This window comes from Bradysia coprophila, unplaced genomic scaffold, assembly GCF_014529535.1.
Source record: "Bradysia coprophila strain Holo2 unplaced genomic scaffold, BU_Bcop_v1 contig_87, whole genome shotgun sequence".
Taxonomy (NCBI): domain Eukaryota; kingdom Metazoa; phylum Arthropoda; class Insecta; order Diptera; family Sciaridae; genus Bradysia; species Bradysia coprophila.
In genome coordinates this window covers 982573-1003591 of record NW_023504014.1, presented here as the reverse complement: position 1 = coordinate 1003591, position 21019 = coordinate 982573, and the positions used below count along the sequence as shown (strand labels likewise).

At 35.2% G+C, this 21019-nt stretch overlaps 1 protein-coding gene across 3 annotated transcripts in view; it reads right to left on the bottom strand.

Moving 5' to 3' along the window:
- The window catches only part of LOC119084604 (protein kinase C and casein kinase substrate in neurons protein 1), a 67860-nt gene that overhangs the window by 16390 nt on the left and 30451 nt on the right, over positions 1–21019 (bottom strand). For 2 of the 3 annotated variants that reach the window (XM_037194663.1, XM_037194665.1), the window contains exons 2-3: positions 2679–2904; positions 2488–2597 (exon numbers count right to left, since the gene is read on the bottom strand). In XM_037194663.1, the coding sequence (XP_037050558.1) occupies positions 2488–2597; positions 2679–2782 (214 nt within the window). In that variant the 5' untranslated portion in view covers positions 2783–2904. Of the gene's footprint in view, positions 1–2487; positions 2598–2678; positions 2905–11595; positions 11600–20827; positions 20838–21019 lie in introns of those variants that run through there. The other variant, XM_037194664.1, reaches the window with a different exon arrangement.

Here is a 21019-nt window from a genome sequence, read left to right as displayed (position 1 = left end):
CGATCGAATTGCCAATAAATGCCGATCTAAGCAACTTGCCGTTTCGTCGGCTCGAATCTCGAAAACCACCCTGGGAAACAATTAACGATATCGAACGTCCATACCAGCCAGACAGAGAGTGGAAGAACATTTGGCACCGTGTCAATGTTCAGAACAGCGAGCTAGTTTCCGATCCAACGCAACGTCTGCCAGGTTTTGACTTACCAAGGAAAGCTTGGTGAATGAATGTCCACTGAGGAAATTTGACGGTTAAATCAGAGGATTGCATTGTTTGGACGAAGGAGGTGTTCAATGGTTAACAGATCTTGATTTAAACCTCTAAAATGATTCACGAACTTTTCTCCTTTTGTTGTTCTATGTTTTTTGCTAAGTTTCTTTTAATTGATTGATTGTAACGAAGCCATACGATAAATAAATGATAATTCGAAAAGTGCTGATATGACGCAACAAAGTTCTAATTGAGTTTGACGAATTTTAATTTTTAGAAACTTATTTGCGATATAACTTTGGCTTCGCGTAAAAACAGGTTACAAATTTCCCGAAAACTCACTTTTTTACCTACTTTTAGAACAGAAAATCAACTATTTCTAGCAACTATTTTCTTTAAATTCTCCGTGGAATCCCTGCAATTTTTATGATTTACTAACTTAGCAATAAAGAGAGTCATGTTCATGTTCAGATCCGCCCATCTGATAGATCTAAGTATTCTCGGTTTTTAATAGGTTCACCTCGACCTTTACATCAACAGGTATGTAATCGATGAATGGGATAATAAAGTAAGAAAGCACGAAAGGGATTCGTTTTCGGTTAATTAGAAAGGTGGAATATGGTCAATTTATGCTGTAATTTAGTCGAACGTCCAGCATTAGCTGTTCTATGATTTAAAGCGAGGTCTTCTAAAAATAGAAAATTCTGAATCTTCTTGATATTTATAAAGTAACCGAATGCATCTTGACTGCATAGCAGCAGATTATCGTTTTGGTAGCAAAATTTTCATAGAAATTGTCTAAGAATTAGTTTTCTGACGAAAACATTTTGAGACATTGAAAGACATTGTTCCCGCAACAAATAAATCATGTCACTGAGTCAATTAAAAGAATGAGATACAGACGGACTAGCTGCAAGGAGTGCTACTAATGAATGGGATTGGTAAATTGTTCCTGTCTTCTTACAATTTCGGTTAACAGACATTATAGATAGAAATGGATTGGGTAATTAATATTGATAGGCGAGCGAAGAAAAATGTAACTTTCGTTGATTTTCCCTCATCTGTTTCAACATAAAACTTCTGTCGTTCTGTTCAGCGCACATTCAGTATTTTAATGGAATCGATTTTTAGCCCCGTACGAAGTACTGGGGGCTTATAAGATTAATATGCCGTTTGTAACATGTTGAATTGGAAGCAGACGGTAAGGGCAAAGCATTTGTATATGTTCATAGATAACGAATCCGCAATAAAAAAAAATGTCCGTCTGTCCGTCTGTCCGTCCGTCTGTTCGTCTGTCCGTCTGTCCGTCTGTCCGTGACCCCTCTAGCTTGAGTAAATCGCAACCTTTTTTCAAAATTCTTTTTTTCCCCGAATGGTATCGACAAAAGTAAGGTCAAGTTCGAAAATGGGCATAGTAGGGTGGGCCCTTCCAGAGCTAGGGCCCTATAGGTGTTTTTCAGTCTTTCGACGATATCTACCGAAATACGCACGCAATAGCTGCTTATGATATATCAAATGAAAGGTATTGACGAGTAGAACAAAGTTGCTGAACATTGTTTTTGGGTAAGATGCAACGTGGGCTTGTTGGGAGGGCTCAAAGGTCGTTACTCGGCCCTAAGTGTTTTTTGCACATAAATCGAGTAAATCTCATCCGATTTTGCTAGATTTTGTATCATTTGAGAGATAATTGAATGCCGAATAGAATGATGGCGAAAAAAGTTTCAAATTTCAGCCCTTGGACTAAGGCCGCTACTCGGCCCTAAGTGTTTTTTGCACGTAAATCGAGTAAATCTCATCCGATTTTGCTAATTTTTGTTTCATTTGAGAGGTAATTGAATACCCAATGGAAAGTTGGCAAAAAATTTTGGGTTTCTAAAATAATGTCGTAAATTGTTGGTTTTATTTGAGAGGTACTTCGTACGGGCTTTCGTAATTGCGCTATGCGCAATTTTAAAAATGAACACTTTCAGTAAATTTGACAATGCCCAACTTGACTTGCATTTTGGTAACAGACGCATTAGAGGGTTGTAGACGTATTAGGGTTCCGGGCTTATTAGGGCTACGGACATATAATGGTTGCGGACGAAATAGGATTACGGGTTGTACGGGGCTAAGTCGCAGCAAACGCTCCGACTGTTCTGATGCCTTGTTTTTTAAATAAAGACTGTCTGTCGAGAATCACTTCAACGAAATTGCAAAACTATTTTTTTTTCTAATTAAAATCGTTTGGTTTTGTCTTTCATTTACATTTCACATTAGAAGGGATGGTTGTGGCTTACCTTTTTCAATTAACTCGCCCCATTTTTTCGACCAGGCTCGTAGATTCTTTGCATATCCCTTTTCGATTTCTGCTCGTTCTTGAATAAGAGTCTGCAGCTCTGTACACAGTCTGTCAAAGCAGAAAATAAAATCAATTTCATTTTTCCTGTATGTGAAAGGAAATTGTAATGTGCAGTTCGTGTATACATACCTATAGCCATCCTCTATTCGTTTTGTTGTTCTTTTGTAGTTTCCCGGTTCCCAAAAGGAATCGCTGCCCGCTTGTAAAAGATGATCATCGCTGTGATGTGACATTTTCGTGATCAATTGTAACTGTCGTTGTTTCACTTAATTTTGAATGGAATCAATACCACCTAATCACAAACGATTAAGGCGGCTAGCGGATGTATTCTCGGTTCAATTATAAAAGAGTTTGTCTGCAAAAAAAAAATGGAAACGATTCACATTAGATTAATACAATTTTTGATTGCAGAGAAAACGTGTGAAGATAAATGTGTTCACAAGAAATTGTTTTAATCAAAGTATTTCATGACTTTCTCATTATTGAACAGAACAATTTTCTGTCTTTCTTAGTCACAATTCTCAACTGAACTTTTTGGTAGTTAGAATCTTATAATTAGTGAATAAAGCACTAATGTTGTACATAGAAGTGTGAATTTGTAACATAATCTTTTATGTGTCATCTGTTATCAACAACTACACTACAAAAAACGAAGATATCGGGATGATGTGGTATAATATAGAAAAGTGTATGTTAAATCTAATGAAGTAATAGATTTGATTTTTGCATCTGTTCAAAATTCTTTAGTCAAAAGAAGTAGCAGACGCGATTATGCTGGTGATATTGATGGTTGTTCATGAAACAGAGCCTATTTTACACAAACTTTGTGAAATTTTAAACTTAGTGAAAATGTTAACAGAGAAATTCGCTAAAATTCACTAAAATGTTTTCATTTTTGAAAAATTCTTTGGCGACTTTGAAATGAGTGAAACATTTTGTTTTAGAGGACATTCGGCAAACTCCTCCCCTTACCAGGGTCTACTTTTTAGAAACTTTTAAAGAAAATCGAGAAAATCAAGAAACTTTGAGAAATTCAAGAAACTTCGAGAAATTCAAGAAACTTCGAGAAATATTTCTTGAATTATTCAAAGTTTCTTGATTTTCTCGAATTCGAGAAATTTTAAGAAATTCCAGAAAATTCGAGAAATTTTGAGTAATTCAAGAAATTAGTTTCCAAAAAGTAGGCCTGCCCCTTACCCTAGTCGAAATGGGTCACTTATTTCAAAGTCGCCGACTGTAGGTTGCCATCTTACTGAAATTATTCAAATTATGACTGATTTACCGAAATCTTCCAAAACTTCACGACATTAAAATTTGTGAAACCTAACGAAATTATAGAAGCTGTTCTGGCATGAAATGTTAAGAAATTAGAAGAAAATACTCGCCGTTTTGGGCTACAATCAGTCGGCAAGCAGTAGCCAACTTTCAACACCAACAAATATCACTGTTCAATGCTGCTAATTATAGGAGTAGGAGTGGATACTCTACTCATGCTATCCATGCGAAAATTCTTATTTTGTCCACTATGAAGCGTTGATGAAAATGACGTTTTGTTGTCATTCTGGTCGCCATTTTAGGAATCATTTTCTACCCTAAAATGGCGCCTCTCAGAATGACAACAAAACGCCATTTTCATCAAGGCTTCATGCAGGGCCTACTTTTTAGAAACTTTTAGAGAAAATCGAGAAAATCAAGAAACTTCAAGAAATTCAAGAAACTTCGAGAAATATTTCTTGAATTTCTCAAAGTTTCTTGATTTTCTCGAATTAGAGAAATTTCAAGAAATTCCAGAAAATTCAAGAAATTCGAGAAACTTCGAGAAATTCAAGAAATTTCAAGAAACTAATTTCTCGAATTTCTCGAATTCGAGAAATTTTAAGAAATTCAAGAAAATTCGAGAAATTTCGAGAAATTCAAGAAATTAGTTTCCAAAAAGTAGGCCCTGCTTCATAGTGGACACAATAAGGATTTTCGCATCGCTAGCATGAAAAACGTTGTGTTCACCTCGGGGAGAAAATAGGAAATTCCACTAAGAGTAAAGGCTTGCCGCTTGCGGTCAGAGCGAAGCGAGAGCCGTAATTCGCTCAAGGTGGAATTTACCTATTTCATCCCTCGGTTAACTATTTTTACACATCGTGCGACATTTAGACAGCCAATCATAAAGTCAAATTAAATCGCGTAAAATACGCGACTGTCAATCTTTTAAACGAATCACGACATAGGACAACGATCTATATTTAAAGTAAGTGGAAAAAATGTAATTTTTTTTTTGTTCATTTTTATATGGCCTGCGAGCCGACCGAGAACCGTCGATCGCCTCGTCCCAAACAACATGTGTTCGCTGGTGATTAACAACTACTACAATATTGCATGAAAGATTAATGAGGTCTAGTCTAAATAATAATTATATAACTTAATTATATCCGACAATAAAGAAACTTGGAATCGTATTATGACAAGTGGAAACATTTTTGAAATTAAATTTTTTCCTCTTCTGTTCTTTCCACTTTTTCTTCTGTGAGTTTTTTTGTTTTGTTTTATCTCAATCTAATATTACTTCGAAACAATACGAGACTCTCTTTAAAAACGTATTACAAGCAAATCATTGAATAAAGAATGTCGAGGAAAAATTGTTATAAAAATTTATAAGGCCGTCAAAAATGCATAATTTCATCGCTAGTGCCCCGTCTCTGTCTGTTTGTATCTTTCGTTCATATTCATATATTTACACAGTCAACAATTAAACCTTTATTAATTGAGACTGGAATACTAACATTTTAAATGTTTATGATGAACAAAAAAAATGAATTCTCATTTTTCAGACCAAAGTTAATGTGTTCGCTTCGATTTGATACACACAGCTACATAACATTGAATGCGCCAAACGAGAGGAAATAAAAATGAGTACAAATTAGGTAAAAAAAACTCGGATATTCCGGTGTCAGCTGAAGCGTAAAAAATAATTAACTTATTTGTAGCTATAGCTCTAGACGCGTAAAATAAAAATGAAAAATCGGCCAATAGACTATGTAACGTTGTTTAAAAAGCCTTTGTTATCTAATGATTTTGTTAAAAATGGTTCTGTGGAAGGCAGAGACAACAGAGATGAAAGCCAAAGTACTGCAAGTACTGCAGAGAAGCAAACAGAAAGTTTTTTTGAAATGTAATAGTAATGTGATATGCTAGTTTGAATACTTATACTAACATATCTGAACTCTGTGCCTCTTCGAATTTTACCACCAAAATTTGAAAATATTAAAATTGGAATTTAAAATCCATGAAACAAGAAATGTTCTCCAAATGCCCACCCATCTTGTAACATCTCTTCTTTACATTAACTAGGGTAGCCAAAGAAATCCAAATGACGAACAGCTACCCCACACAAAATATGGTTTTAACTGAAAGCCACTACAAGGAGAGAAAATTAGGAACCACAACAACTCCCCAATCATAAAACTTGTCGAATTTCGATTTTTTTCTTCCTTTAAATATTTGTTTTTGCAAAATTGTTCGTCAAAGATTAGACGTGTGAAATTTTTGAAGTCGGTCGTTCAGCTACACTAACAGAATTGTAGCCACTGGAAGCGATATTCTCCCCGCACATCACAGTGCCAGAAAAATAAATTCCTTCTACTGAGAATGCAACACTTATTTCGGGCGTGTTGCTCTTTCAACGTTCATGTTTATTCTAAATTTCATTCATACAAGCACCTCGTATTTATACAACGCATTCACTTGGAAGGGCTGACATTTGGGGTTTAGCAAAATGTCAGGATTTAGCCCATTTCAAGTGAATGCGTTCTTGGCTCACTTTGACCAATTTCATTACAATAGAACTTGACTCATTTAATTTTTGAACAGTATGGAAGCACTCGTGGAATACAGAACACTCCCAACTGTGGTTTCGAACGAAGAGAGGAACCACACATCAATTCCGCGGTTATTGTTTCTCCTCCCATCATGTTCTTTCAATTGTCGCCGATGCCGGATGCAATTCCCCGATTATCCATGGACTTCTTTCAGTAACTGTCAATGCCAGATTTCTTGAATCCCGATTAACCATTGATATTTCAAGGGATGAACAGATTCTTTACCAGTTGACCATTCTCTTTCTCTCGGTTCAGGAGCTCTTCAATTGTTAACCAAACTCTCGTCTGTTTGTATCAACTTCGCAATGGACCCAACCTTCTTAACAGAATGACCAATTGTTTAGATTTGAACAATCTCCTTTTCCGTAATCCAACTGAACCGGTCCTGTCACGGTCGCCATGTTTCGATTTTTTTTGGATCAGGAAGAATAAAGAAAACGGGAATTTATAAAAGGAAAATGATTTTATTTGAGAGATTTCAATTTACGTCGATTCTAATACAATACAACTGGTAGAATGATTTTTCATTATAATTTTCACGGGTACTTTGATTCATTCATAAAATCGGCTTCTTAGATTCATTAAAATACTCGACAAGACGAGTTAAAATTTGCGAGCCTCATTTTATCGCCACTTTCGGCAAACCAGGAATGGTGAGGTAAATTTGTGCTACTTCGCGAAATTTATTTTCCTATTTGCGTAAGTGACTCAGTTTATTCGAACCGGTCTTCCTATCCTCAAGGTGGACGTACATACTTTATGGTTGTCCCTTAATCGCAGAATTTTATTTTTCAATCCTTTGCACCTTTTAGTTAACTTTAAGATCCCAAAGTTTACATAAGATTTTCATGATATAACTTTGAGTAAAGTTCATTGGATTGCTTAGCTGAAGGATTTTAATTGGATTATCGCGGTGGCCTATTGAATCAAGCACATTATGTTTTATTACCCAACTGACCCATCACTACTCGGTGCTAGAGTTGAATCTGCTCACTCCTTGACCTCTTCTTCGCTGTTGACATTGAAAAATGACTAACCAATGATCAATAATTATCCATTGGCGAAAACACTGATATCAATTAGGATTATCTCTGATTGGGGTTCACTTTTTAAGCAGAATCTTTAAATCATCGAAGTAGAAGATTTTGTATCGAGTGCCTGAAAATACTTTACACAATAGAAGTACTAGATTCGTGAATTTATTTTATGGATTTTTTTAAAGAAATAATGGAAATTTTATGGATTTTTTAAGTATGAATTCCATAAAACTAGGCCCTGTTATATCATGCTGGTTGTCTCTAAAAGGCTAAAATAGATTCTTGTAAAACAAAGCTTTCAGATTGTCTCTCACACGAACTAACTGCTACATTAATTCTTCTTATATTATAAAGATCATTTTAATGTCAATTTTCCAATTAAATGTTTTATCTTCCCAAAAAATCGTTGACAATCAATACATAAATGGAAGGCATTCATTGAATTTGATTAAATATTTGCATGCATAATCTATAACTAAATTGTCATGCCCACATTCTTTCCACATTTTGCTCACTTGTCACCCATTTCAATCAACAATCGCATAACTCCGAATATTAATAATAAAGTCCGGTCCATTAAACGACAATACAAACAGGTTCTTCCCATTTAACCATCATCATCATCATCATCGTCTTCTTTCATCTCAAATTTAAATTAAATTGATTCAATGGACTTAAATCATTACAATCATCGTTTCAGTTTTCTTTCTTTTAAATCTTATTTTATTTGTTCGCCACGGATCATTCTCTAATCATGTGTGACTAATATGATCACAAGCGAATCAGTATCACCTTTAACATAGAAGTTAATGTTCGGCCAATTTTTCATATTCTTAATTCTTATTAAAATGATATTTCAGTCTAATGATCCGTGTTCAGTTCGGTGTTATTGTCTGGTGATTTTACTTTGATGGAATGGAAAGAGTCACGAAACAATTTTTGCTAATTATTTGAAAAGATTTCGTTTTTAAAAAGTCGTACACTTACACCGAACCGACCGAACCGTTCAGAGATTAAATCGTAATGGAAAGGAGGTGTAAAGTATAATACAAAATTGGCTTGAAAAATGATGTGTAATTTGTTGTAATGCTTAAAACAAGATTATTTCAGTAAAATTCAGCACAAATCCTACGTGAATGCGAGCTGTGATTAAGGTAAAACATTCGTTTCGATTCAGGTGCGGCAGAGAATCTATTCGTTACCGAAATGTTCTTTTATATGGGCGAAATATATTGCTCGAACCACACGACGTCGAGACTATTAATGTTCCTAAATCACAAAAAATATTGCGCACACTGTTTCAGGACCAGTACATGGTTAAGCCTTTTAAGGTTTTGCTACTTTCATTCGACCACAATTTCCAATCAAAGTTCATCAAACGCATTGGCTACGAATTTGTTGTTGCTTTTTTATGCTTCATCCGAACAACCGGTGTGATAGCTAAATGTTAACAAATGCAAGAAACTTGTTACCATATTACATTACATGACACTTTTTGCATACCATAAAATCGGAAACGGACTTTATTAACATGGAATCTGTAAACCAGATTAAAATCATTAATGATTTCATGTGTGAACCAGCATACCAGTTCTGAAATATAAATGCTGGGTAGGGGGAATTCAATCTGGTTGATTCCAGTCATCATGGGCGCGCGTTAGCATAGCGCCCGTGACGCAAGTCCTGTTACTAGAAAAAATTAAAAAAAAAATTGTCGTAGACTGCATAGAACCATATATACAGCAAATATTGAAGTTCTACAATTCGAAGACAAATGACTCCAAATTACCATTAAAAAACTAGGCGTCCGTACGAGTTCAACGAGCTATCACACGTCCGTGTTTCCTATCTTCTAAAGTCTTCTTTAGATTTTGTTGAAATTTTGGGAGTAGGTTCTAGTCGTCATTCTAAGACATTCCAGAAAAAAAAATTTGGGGGGAACCGGCCTCGTTTCGGAGCTAGGGCTCCTCGAAGTTCCCATATAGGCCCAATATAAGAACACCTTTAAGTGTGTGTGTGTGTGTGTATGGGTATGGTAGAACAAAATTGTTCGCTTTTGGTAAGCTCTGCTCGCCTCAATTTTTTTCCTAAATTTAGTATTTTTTAAATTTTTAAATTTTTCAAAATTTGTCAAAATTTTATAAATTTTTCAAAATTTTTCAAAATTTTTAAAATTTTCCAAATTTTTTTAAATTTTTCAAAATTTTTTATTTTTTTTAAATTTTTCAATTTTTTTTAAATTTTTCAAATTTTTTATTTTTTTTTAATTTTTTCAATTTTTTTCAATTTTTCAAATCTTTCAAATTTTAACTAATTCTTCCAGAAGAACTGATATCAGTCAAAAACACTCAAAAGAGTAAAAGTGACGCAAGTCCCTGTGCATACTTCCAAAACAACTGATATCGCTGGAGGTGACGCACTCTGCGCTTCTACGCAAAAACTGTAACAGCAAAGATTTGACCAAAGAAATTCTAGAAACAAAATTTTACCAAAAAAATTTTGCGTCACAAGTGGCAGATGTTGAGGAAAGTACTTTTAAGAAATTTTTTAAAATAGGCAAGAATATGTCCTAATACGTCCGAACTATCTGCCACTTTGTGACGCAAAATTTTTTTGGTAAAATTTTGTTTCTAGAATTTCTTTGGTCAAATTTTTCCTGTTACAGTTTTTGCGTACAAGCGCAGAATGCGTCACCTCCAGCGATATCAGTTGTTTTGGAAGTATGCACAGGGACTTGCGTCACTTTTACTCTTTTGAGTGTTTTTGACTGATTTAAATGCTATGGAATGTATACACACCATGGTAGATCATATCCTTTGCTTCCATTTTTGTGTGTGAAAAAAAAAATCAGAAAATTGAATCCAAAATGCAGTCCACAATATACACCGAGCGGACTAACCATTCTCGTATTTTATAGATGGACAGATGGATAAATTTCAGAGAGAGTACCAATTATGTACAGTACGATTTGACTAATTAAAGACCGGTCACCAATAATGAATGTAATCATTTCTTTTCGTGAACTTAGCATCTAATTTATGATTAAAAGAAAATGGTTGGGTACGACACGATATAATTAATGAAGCTGAGTACATTCGAACATGCCATTTGATTACATTTTGTTGTGAATTACAATGCAGCGTAGCGCGCTAGAAACCTTGTTTTCGAAAAAGAATTCTCAGCGATACTTGTACGGACGAATATTCATCGATTCATCTGACTCATGTATGAATGTGCTATGTACAGACGCAATTAAAATTCCATGTCATGAAGCACTTATAAAAACTTCGGTTAACTAATACACAATCACTTTGCTTTGCTAAGCATCAAATGATACAATTTTCAAGAATCGTGTTGCTATCGTACAGTATTTGTATACATTTAAGCCCGCTGATTCACTCTAAACTGTGATTTCGGGAACACATTAAACATTTGCAAGCTGTTAAACATCAAAACAACGGCAGGGTAGTACAACAATAGTACAAGTTATATGCATTTCCAGTAGCTTTTGTTGATGTTTGATGACAAAAAATTTGTCTACTGTGACAACGAAAACAAAAGCATCCGAACATATGTTATGAAGGTGCAGCTGATTCATATTATGGAAGTTGTGGGAAAGAGTGGGTACAGATTTTAATAAGTTTTCTGGTTCGATTTGAAAGAACGTTTTGCAGTAAATCATTACATGCAACTAACTAAATAATCACCTGTTATCGAGAGCACCGATAAAAATAAACGCTAATGTTCCTCTTAAGTTCGTATATATAGTAAAGTGAATGTTAAAACAAATGAAGTACAAGATTTTGCGTTAAACACTAGACGATTATTTTAATGGAACGAAGTATCAGATTTAGTAGGTATGACACTGTAACACTAGCTAATAAATTGACACTTCCACTTCACCAAAACGTCATACCGTAAATCGGACGTTTCAGCAATTGTTTTTTTACATAGTAAAAGTAAAAGTAAGTAATAACAAAATGTAGACAAAATTATGTATGATTAAGTATTGACCATCTTATACTATACTCATTGAATCAGACTGTTACTTGTCACCTAAAGTGAGAGATTTTGAATACAAACTACAAACTACCAAAAACTCACAATATGCCGCTGTTGAACAGTTACCATCTATTCCACCTTGCTATCAGTTTAATATCCAGGTTGACTACCTAACTACCAAACTATCGAATTGTGACAGTTAGGATCAAAAGTCGGTCTATTACATCTGTCAAAATGACGTTTTAAACGTCAAACCAAAATTTGTATGCCAAATAGTTACGAAGTCGATTATTTTTCCTCAATCATATCAGTGGAATAGACTTATAGAAAAATAAACGATTTTGTAATTATTTAGCTAAAAATTTTTGGTTTGACGTTTAAAACGTCACTTTGACGGATGCAGGGCCTATTTTTGTTTTTTTTTTAATTTTTACCAAAATTTCAAAAAAATTTCCAAAAATTTCCAAAAACTGAGATCGTCCAAAACATTTTTAAAAATTTCGAACATTTCGGCAACTCCTGAGCTCAGCCTTGTGTCTTAGCCGGCTCTAAATGATTTTGTTTGCTTACTGACGCTCTCATCTATCAAATTAATCATACTCGACTTCATTTGAAAGCTGATAGTGTCAAGAATCAACCAAAATCATTGAGGGCCGGCTAAAACACAAGGCTGAGCTCATGAGTTGCCAAAACTGTTCGAAATTGTGGACAAATTTGGTTTTTGCACGATCTCAGCTTTTAGAAATTTTTGGCAATTTTTTGGAATTTTTGGTAAAAATTTTCCAAAAAAATTACCAAAAATAGGCCCTGGACAGATGTAATAGACCGACTTTTGATCCTAACTGTAATTTTGTAATTATTTAGCTAAAAATTTTTGGTTTGACGTTTCAAACGTCACTTTGACAGATGTAATAGACCGACTTTTGATCCTAACTGTAATTTTGTAATTATTTAGCTAAACATTTTTGGTTTGACGTTGAAAACGTCACTTTGACAGATGTAATACACCGACTTTTGATGCCAATCGTCACAATTGTAAATAGGCAAACAACCCGAATAACTCCATCGATCGAAGTCCAGCTTTCAAAGAGTAAACATCTCTGCCACCACTCTATCGGCAGTCACTGCGCAGTTCTCAAATAGCAAACATTTCTGCCGAAAATTACGTGTGGTAGTCAATCACAATCTTGGTAGTAAACTACCAGCTACCAAAGTCTTCGAATTTCAATATTGGTTATCAGTTAACAAATAATTATTACTTGTCTGGTGTTGATTTGCATTACAACTACCGACCATCAGAACTACCAGCTATCAAATTTATGATTTCTAATAAAAATGGATTATTCTTGAAGTCCCAATCTATGCACAGCTTAACTGATTGAAAATCATAATAAACTTCCACACAGAGACAACTTTAGGAAAACTGCAAGAAAATTAGGAAAACTACCGACGAGGTATGAAAGGGATACGAATTCACTAAAACCTCTGTGTCTGATCGCACCACAATTTCGAGTTGTTTTCATTTTCACGATCGTCATTTTCCCGTAGCTTCTGAATGATGATCACGAAATAATATGAGTCATCGCTTTTGATAACTTTTCATTTTTGTTTGCAGACTTGACTGTTGGTAGTAGAACATATATCGCAAAAAAAAATTTTTTCCGTCAAATATTGCAAAGCATTTGACTTTACCACTAGACTTTGCTAGAAATCTCGTTGTTCGTTTTCAATTTTTATTCGTCAAACTTTATTGTAAACGACAGAACGGAAATTAATGACAACTGAAATTCTATTCCATATTAAGGTTTATACACTCATAGCATTAACACTCCATACCAAATCGTCGCCCATTTTTTTTTTATTAGTCCATATGTGGAAAATATGTCTTTGACAGTGAAATGATGTGAATATCAATTGTGTCTGATAAAAGAGTCAAAGAATCATTTGTGTTTAAAGGAACAAAATAATAACAAACAAACGTCTCTGTGTCGCTGAATTTAATTTAATTTGTAAATGAACGATGAAAATAACATGGAATCGAATAGATGCCTTGCGTTCTTTGTGTGTACGTACACACAATGCAAACCATTTTTTTTCTTCTTCGTCTTCAAATGTTACGGAACACAACCAACTGAAAATGAAAATTTATTTAATCATTTCGTCGGACACTTGCGAGTTTGAATTGCGCAAAAAAATTGTCATGGTCTGTTGGTATGTGGTACTTAACATTTAATTAATACAAAAATACGATGCTGAGTGAAATCTCTCGCGTTTTTTTTTGTAATTTACTTGCATGCACATAATGCATGTGGGGTTACTGTTCACAACAAACTGAAATATGTTGCTGCTGTATAACATTTCAAGAAATTGTTCGAATAGCAGATTTTATTGGGCTCAATTTTCACATAACAATCTCCGATCTAACAGACATAAAAGCAATAAATTTCAGCCTTTCCGTTCGATTGCCTGGGTAAAATGAAATAACAAGAAAAAATTGTATTGAAAAACAATCAATCCACACACTGAATTCGCGGCTGGTATTGCTTATCACCAATAATAAATCAGATCAAGAAAAGCTACACTGTGCACACAGACAGAGTTGAAAACGAAAAATCAAAACCAAAACGAGCCATCAGAACAATCGGAGCGTTTGCTGCGACTGAGCCCCGTACAAACCCGTATATCTATTGCGTACGTGACCCTAGTGCGTCTGTCACCCTACTTTGACCGTAAGCCTATTGCGCCGGTTAATGTAGTTAAAGTAAAATTATTATGTAATGTGTACAGCTTAGAAATTGCGCATAGCGCAATTACGAAGCCCCGTACGACGTTCCTTTCAAATGAAACAAAAATTTCAAATCGCCCTAAAATTTTATTTTTTTGAAGGCCCTAGTATCGGCCTCAGTCCGAGGACCCAAATTTAAAATTTTGTCAACTACATTCTATTCGGCCTTTGATTACCTCCCAAATGAAACAAAAATTACGAAAAACGGATGAAATTTACTCGAGTTATATGTGAAATACACATAGGGCCCTAGTAGCGGCCTTAGGCCAAGGACCCAAATTTAATTTTTTTTTTTCAACAACATTCTATTCGGCATTCGATTACCTTCCAAATCAAACAAAAATTACGAAAAACGGATGAAATTTACTCGAGTTATATGTGAAATACACATAGGGCCCTAGTAGCGGCCTTAGGCCAAGGACCCAAATTTAATTTTTTTTTCAACAACATTCTATTCGACATTCGATTACCTTCCAAATCAAACAAAAATTACGAAAAACGAATGAAATTTACTCGAGTTCTATGTAAAATACACATAGGGCCCTAGTAGCATTTCACTTCTAAGACCCTAACTCACGGTCCACTCACCCGATTTTAAAAAACTTTTTTTTCCTGGATTGGTATTGACAATACCTATCATTTGCCGTGTCAGAATATGCCCATCTTCGAACTTAGCCTCACTATTTCGACTATCTTTCAGGGAAAAAAAATTTGAAATCGGATTTGATTTACTCAAGATAGCGACGTGACAGACGGACAGACGGACAGACAAAATTTTTATTGCAGATTCGTCATCTATGAACATAGGCAAACACTTTGCCCTTACCGTCTGCTTCGAATTCCATCAATTACACACGGCATCGTAATCCTATAAGCCCCTTTGTACTTCGTACGGGGCTAAAAATTGTTTCATTGTGTAGCCTTAAAAGGTATGGTAGGCCAGCAACATCTACATTCTGTGACGTATAACCATAACTTATGCTCTTAAGTCTTGAAATTCAATTTTATTCAATTGAATCATCCCACGACAAAATCTATTGAAAGGAGCGGCGATATTTGACACTCAAGAGATCTGTTTTTTTGCTATTTAACATTGACAACAGTTTCGTAATAAATACGAGAATAAACAGCCTAGTGTACCATCATGGTTGTTCGCTGATCGCTGAGTTATTTCTTAATCTCCTTAATCAGTGATATCAGTTTTAATTAAACGAAAAATTCAACCTGTCCGATACAATTGACCATGACAAAGACAAATGCTTCGAGGCGAAGACAAATGGAATTCGATTTAACAAAACAATTCCACCAAAACGTAATACGAAACCAACAGCAAAAAACAACTTGATTTCCGTTCAGCTGACTGTAACATAGAGCGGAGCATAAATTGTTTAAATTCACATCCAAAGTTTACGGCCGCGAATAATACACCTATTAATTAACCAACGTGTGCTTATGATGTAATGCATGGCATTCGCGGTGTGTAGTAAATTTTTCGAACCATAGCTCAGGTGCGAAGCAACAATAAAGTCTTTTTTATGTAAACAATTATTAACGGGGCTTAATAATTAACAGTTGATTATAAAGGTTTTATTTATGCAGAGTACAGTGTTTTAGCTACCTTTTTTCCACCATATACCCATACACAGCCAATGAGAGAGGCAATGAACTTTTGCAAAATTTTAGAAGAATTTTTTTTTTCCACAAAAACAATTTGTTTACACTCACGTTTTGTGGGAACATTTTAATTGCCGGCATAAATTTTAGCTTAGACTTCAGAGATGTGATTTTTCTTTCTAATGGTCTGATAGGCAGTTTTTGTTGATTTTAAAAATTAGCCATCGAGCCAACAAAAAATCTTGCGAATTAAATCAATTAGAAGGAAATATTTTAAGGGGTCAATAGGTCAAAAACATTTAATGCTCATTTTGCATAGGAATTTCACTGCGCAACGGAAGGAAAAGAGCAATTCGTTTTCGAGATTTATATCAGTCAAAAACACTCAAAAGAGTAAAAGTGACGCAAGTCCCTGTGCTTACTTCCAAAACAACTGATATCGCTGGATGTGACGCATCCTGCGCTTGTACGCAAAACTGTAACAGCAAAAATTTGACCAAAGAAATTCTAGAAACAAAATTTTACCAAAAAAATTTTGCTTCACAAAGTGGCAGATGGTTAGGACGTATTAGGACATATTCTTGCCTATTTTAAAAAATTTCTTTAAAGTACTTTCCTCAACATCTGCCACTTGTGACGCAAAATTTTTTTGGTAAAATTTTGTTTCTAGAATATCTTTGGTCAAATTTTTGCTGTTACAGTTTTGCGTACAAGCGCAGAATGCGTCACCTCCAGCGATATCAGTTGTTTTGGAAGTATGCACAGGGACTTGCGTCACTTTTACTCTTTTGAGTGTTTTTGACTGATATCAGTTGTTTTGGAAGAATTAGTAGATTGAAAAAATTTGAAAATTTTTAAAAAATTTGAAAAATTTGAAAAATTTGAAAAATTTAGAAAATTAAAAAATTTTAAAAAATAAAAAAAAATTTACAAATTTTTAAAAATTTTGAAAAATTTTGAAAAATTAAAAAAATTAAAAAAAAAAATTGAAAAATTTAAAAAATTTTGAAAAATTAAAAAAAATTAAAAAAAAAATTGAAAAATTTAAAAAATTTAAAAAATACTAAATTTAGGAAAATGAGGCGAGCAGAGCTTACCAAAAGCGAACAAATTTGTTCTACCATACCCATCCACACACACACACTTAAAGGTGTTCTTATATGGGGCCTATATGGGAACTTCGAGGAGCCCTAGCTCCGAAACGAGGCCGGTTCCCCCCCAATTTTTTTTTTCTGGAATGTCTTAGAATGACGACTAGAATCTACTCCCAAAATTTCAACAAAATCTAAAGAAGACTTTAGAAGATAGGAAACACGGACGGACGGACGGACTAACAAAGTAACGTAGGATTTTTTCATTTCGTTTAAAGTACTGAAATTGACCAAAATGTATGGAAATGGGGCTTCTTGGAAGATTTTTTGCGTGGCCAAATTTTAAGCTGCAAGAACGTGTGATAGCTCGTTGAACTCGTACGGACGCCTAGTTTTTTTTAATGGTAATTTGGAGTCATTTGTATTTGAATTGTAGAACTTCAATATTTGCTGTATATATGGTTCTGCAGTCTACGACAAAAAAAATTTTTTGAAATTTTTTCTAGTAATAGGACTTGCGTCACGGGCGCTATGCTAACGCGCGCCCATGATTCGGTGGCGATTATTTTCATATAATACGTACACAGTACGAGTCATAATAATGAAAATGATGTTCTCGAATGTAACCTTTTCGATGCGGGGCCATTAACAAAAGTAATTATCACTCGGAAAGAAAGTCATTCTATCAGCTAACGGGAGTTGATATCCACTTTAATCACGCTGGTTTGGCGTGAGTTTGGGTTCGGTTTGTGACAGGCACACGCAACGTCTTACATAATATTCATAAATCATAAATTTCGAACGAAAACACGGGCAAGTAAGATTTGAGTATTTCATTGGTGATTGGAATGTGATACAACTTGAAATCCGAATGGAAACTTGAAAAATTCGAAATTGCGATAAGTCTAAGTTTAAGCTTGGCGTAAAGGGCAGGGCTTATTTTCGTGAGATTTATTCTTGAAATTTTTCAAAATTTATGAAAATTCTTAAAATATCTGTCTTCTGTCTATTCTACTTTAGAGTTATCAAATGAGGTTTTGAGAAAATTCAGTTTTCCAATGATCGATTCAAATATTTTAGAGTTAATTGAGGAAATTCCTCGAGATTTCGTTCCAGAGAATGATGAAAAGAAAAAGAAACAAAAGAATTGGGATCTGCCAAGGATTAACAGTAAGTTTGACGAGATGTTTGCATCTAGTGAACCCGTTGCTCGTGCAAGACTTCTTGCGTCATCAACTAAAGAATCTTCAAAGTGGCTGCAAGTAGTTCCATCGAGCCAATTGGGTTTACTCTTAGAATTGCTGTTGGTCTTCGTTTGGGTTCTAATTTATGCGAGCAACATAGATGTGGTTGTGGCGAAGATGGCTAACCTCTGACCGCCACTGGATCCGGAGGTCGAAACGGCAATTTGTCTCCACATTCGCTTCACGCGTACCATGGGAAAGGGAAGAGTGATTCTGCTCTGTTTGTTTAGCTGTCTTCGATTGAACTTTACTTGTTCTGAGCTCAGGCTCCTTTTGTGAGTAAAATTTTTTTTGTTGCATGTTAGATAACGCCACCCCTGGAATTAGTCTGGATTCCAGGTAAAATAAAGTTTTGTACCACCGGTCGATTACATACTTCAAATGGCCCAATTATTCCACAATTCACACTCACACTTCAACTACTATTATAGTATATAGTTATCTGGGCGTCAGTAGGAGTTCACCTACTTTAAAATGATGAAATTTGCCAACCTTTGCTTGCTTGTAGACAATTTCTATCGCGAGATTAGCCCAAACGATTTTGATGAAATTTCGGTGTGATTCTAAGACATTTGGTAAAAGAATTGGGTCTAAATGATATGGTTTGAGAGCTAAGACTTTCGGAAGTTACAATACTTGCCACCATCTGCCATTTGTGGCGCAATTTTTCAATATAAACAACTGATTGTAAAGTTAAATTGTTGAGTATCGGAGCTTTGACTGTCAACCTTTCTGTTATCAATACTTTTGTGAGTAAATGACTTGAGTCACTTGCGTTGTGACTAAGAGGTTTTTGTCTGAATCTATACATTTTCGCTTTAACCTGTCACTTACGGCTATTAATCTGTTATCTCATGGGAGCACATGAAACTCTGCGTATAGGGACGCAAGGCGAAGCGGTCCTTATATGTCTTGACAATATAGGAATGATCCAGGCACTCGTATCGCCCGTAGTCACCTCCAAGCTGGTGAAGGAATGTAAGGAATACCTGAACCTTCTTGGTCTGAGCAATCGGATCAATTTGGTCTGGGCACCAGGACATTCCGGCGTGGAGGGAAATGAGGAAGCAGATAAGCTGGCCAAAGAAGGCTCGGCGAGTCAGGCGAACGGGCCAGAACCGTACCTTCCGATTCCCCAGTCAGAGTGTAAAAGAGCACTGGAAGACTGGGTTAAGCGTAAACACGCAGAACGCTGGGAAGCGTATAATGGAGGCGTTCACACGAAATGCTTCTTCCCTAAGCCTAACAAAAAATGGGCCAAAGATTTGCTCAAAATGGACCGAAATCGCATTAGAAGAGTAGTAGGAGCGATTACGGGACACTGCGGGCTGAATCGGCACATGAATAAGTTGAGGCTTTCGGACACTCCGAGATGTTCCTGCGACCTAGAAGAAGAAACGGGTGCACACTTGATATGTGACTGAGGTGGTTCCTTCGGAAATTGCTGCAATAGGACCTGACATCTTGGACAGGTTCCTATCGGCAACAGGAAGGCTACCATGATTTACATGATGACCGGGAATGGAAACAAAGGATCAACCGATCTGTGTTTCGAGATCTTAAATGATCGTCCCAAACTGATAAATCTAAATCTGTTATCGATAACGATGACAAAAACAAAGACAATCTCTGAGTAATATGGTCCTTTATATAGTAAAATTCATGTTAAAAACATTGAAGTACAAGATTTGAAATCACTCGATTGAAAATACTTTCATCGATGGAAGTAATAGACCCGAAAATAATACTGGTCATATGCTAGCTAAGTCCTACTTTTTCATCGAATTATGGGACATTCGTTAGGAAAACGATAAAAACGGCGGTGTTATCTAACAGCCTATTTCCTATGAGAATGGATTTGCTTTTTTATCAATTTTTTTTTTTGCCCCGTAAAAAACACAATCGCAAACGTTCCAATCGAGCACAATCAAAATCTAATAATTAAAAGTTCACTTGATTGGCTGTGTTGATTTTATAGTTGGTTTTGTGGCTCATTGACGACACAGTTATTTATTACCATGGACGGAAAGTGGTTATGGGGACAAAGTTTAAAAACTACAATTTCATTGCGTGAATGACTCTCGTCAAAGTGGCTTTTTGTGAAAAATTTCACGAGTTTCACTCTTTTTGTTGTTGTTAAGGTCATAACATTTTATTACAAATGAACGGTAATTTTTCTCGTTGAACAACAAATTCAATTTCGCTGGCTGACAATAATTCACTTACGTGTAACTGGAAATGAAACAAATTCTTATTGTCGAAGCATCACGTTTTTCTCTTGAAAATGTTTACTCAATACAACGATTTGGAACTTCTCTGTGTAGAGTAGGTGTCGTCTTCTTACAAAAAAAAAAGATCAATAAACACCGACAGCAACGACATTTTATTATTGAAAGATTTAAAGGCACCTGCAATTGACACAACAAAACCGGCGAAAATACGAGAGAGGAAACATTTGGTATTCGTATGCCACACGATTTTTGGTTCATTCAAAACTGTTCAGCACTGAAACAATTCAAAGCTTTACTTTACGTTAATCGTTTGTGCACACTTTTACTTTATTACGTGACACCACGATTATACCGCTTTGTTGATCTTTATCGATACCAATGTGAGTGTCTGCCTTTAAGCATGACCGAAAATTGGCGAAGTCAATACAAGTTAGATTACGAGATAAAAATAATTTTTTTTTCTCTTCGCAAGAAAGGTATTGAACATTTTTCTTTGCTTGTAAACGCGCGGTATTATTTAACAAGAATCTTGTTACATTGTTTTAGTGTCCGTGGCCGTACCGTCAACAAGATAAATGATTTTTTTTTTTCTTCATA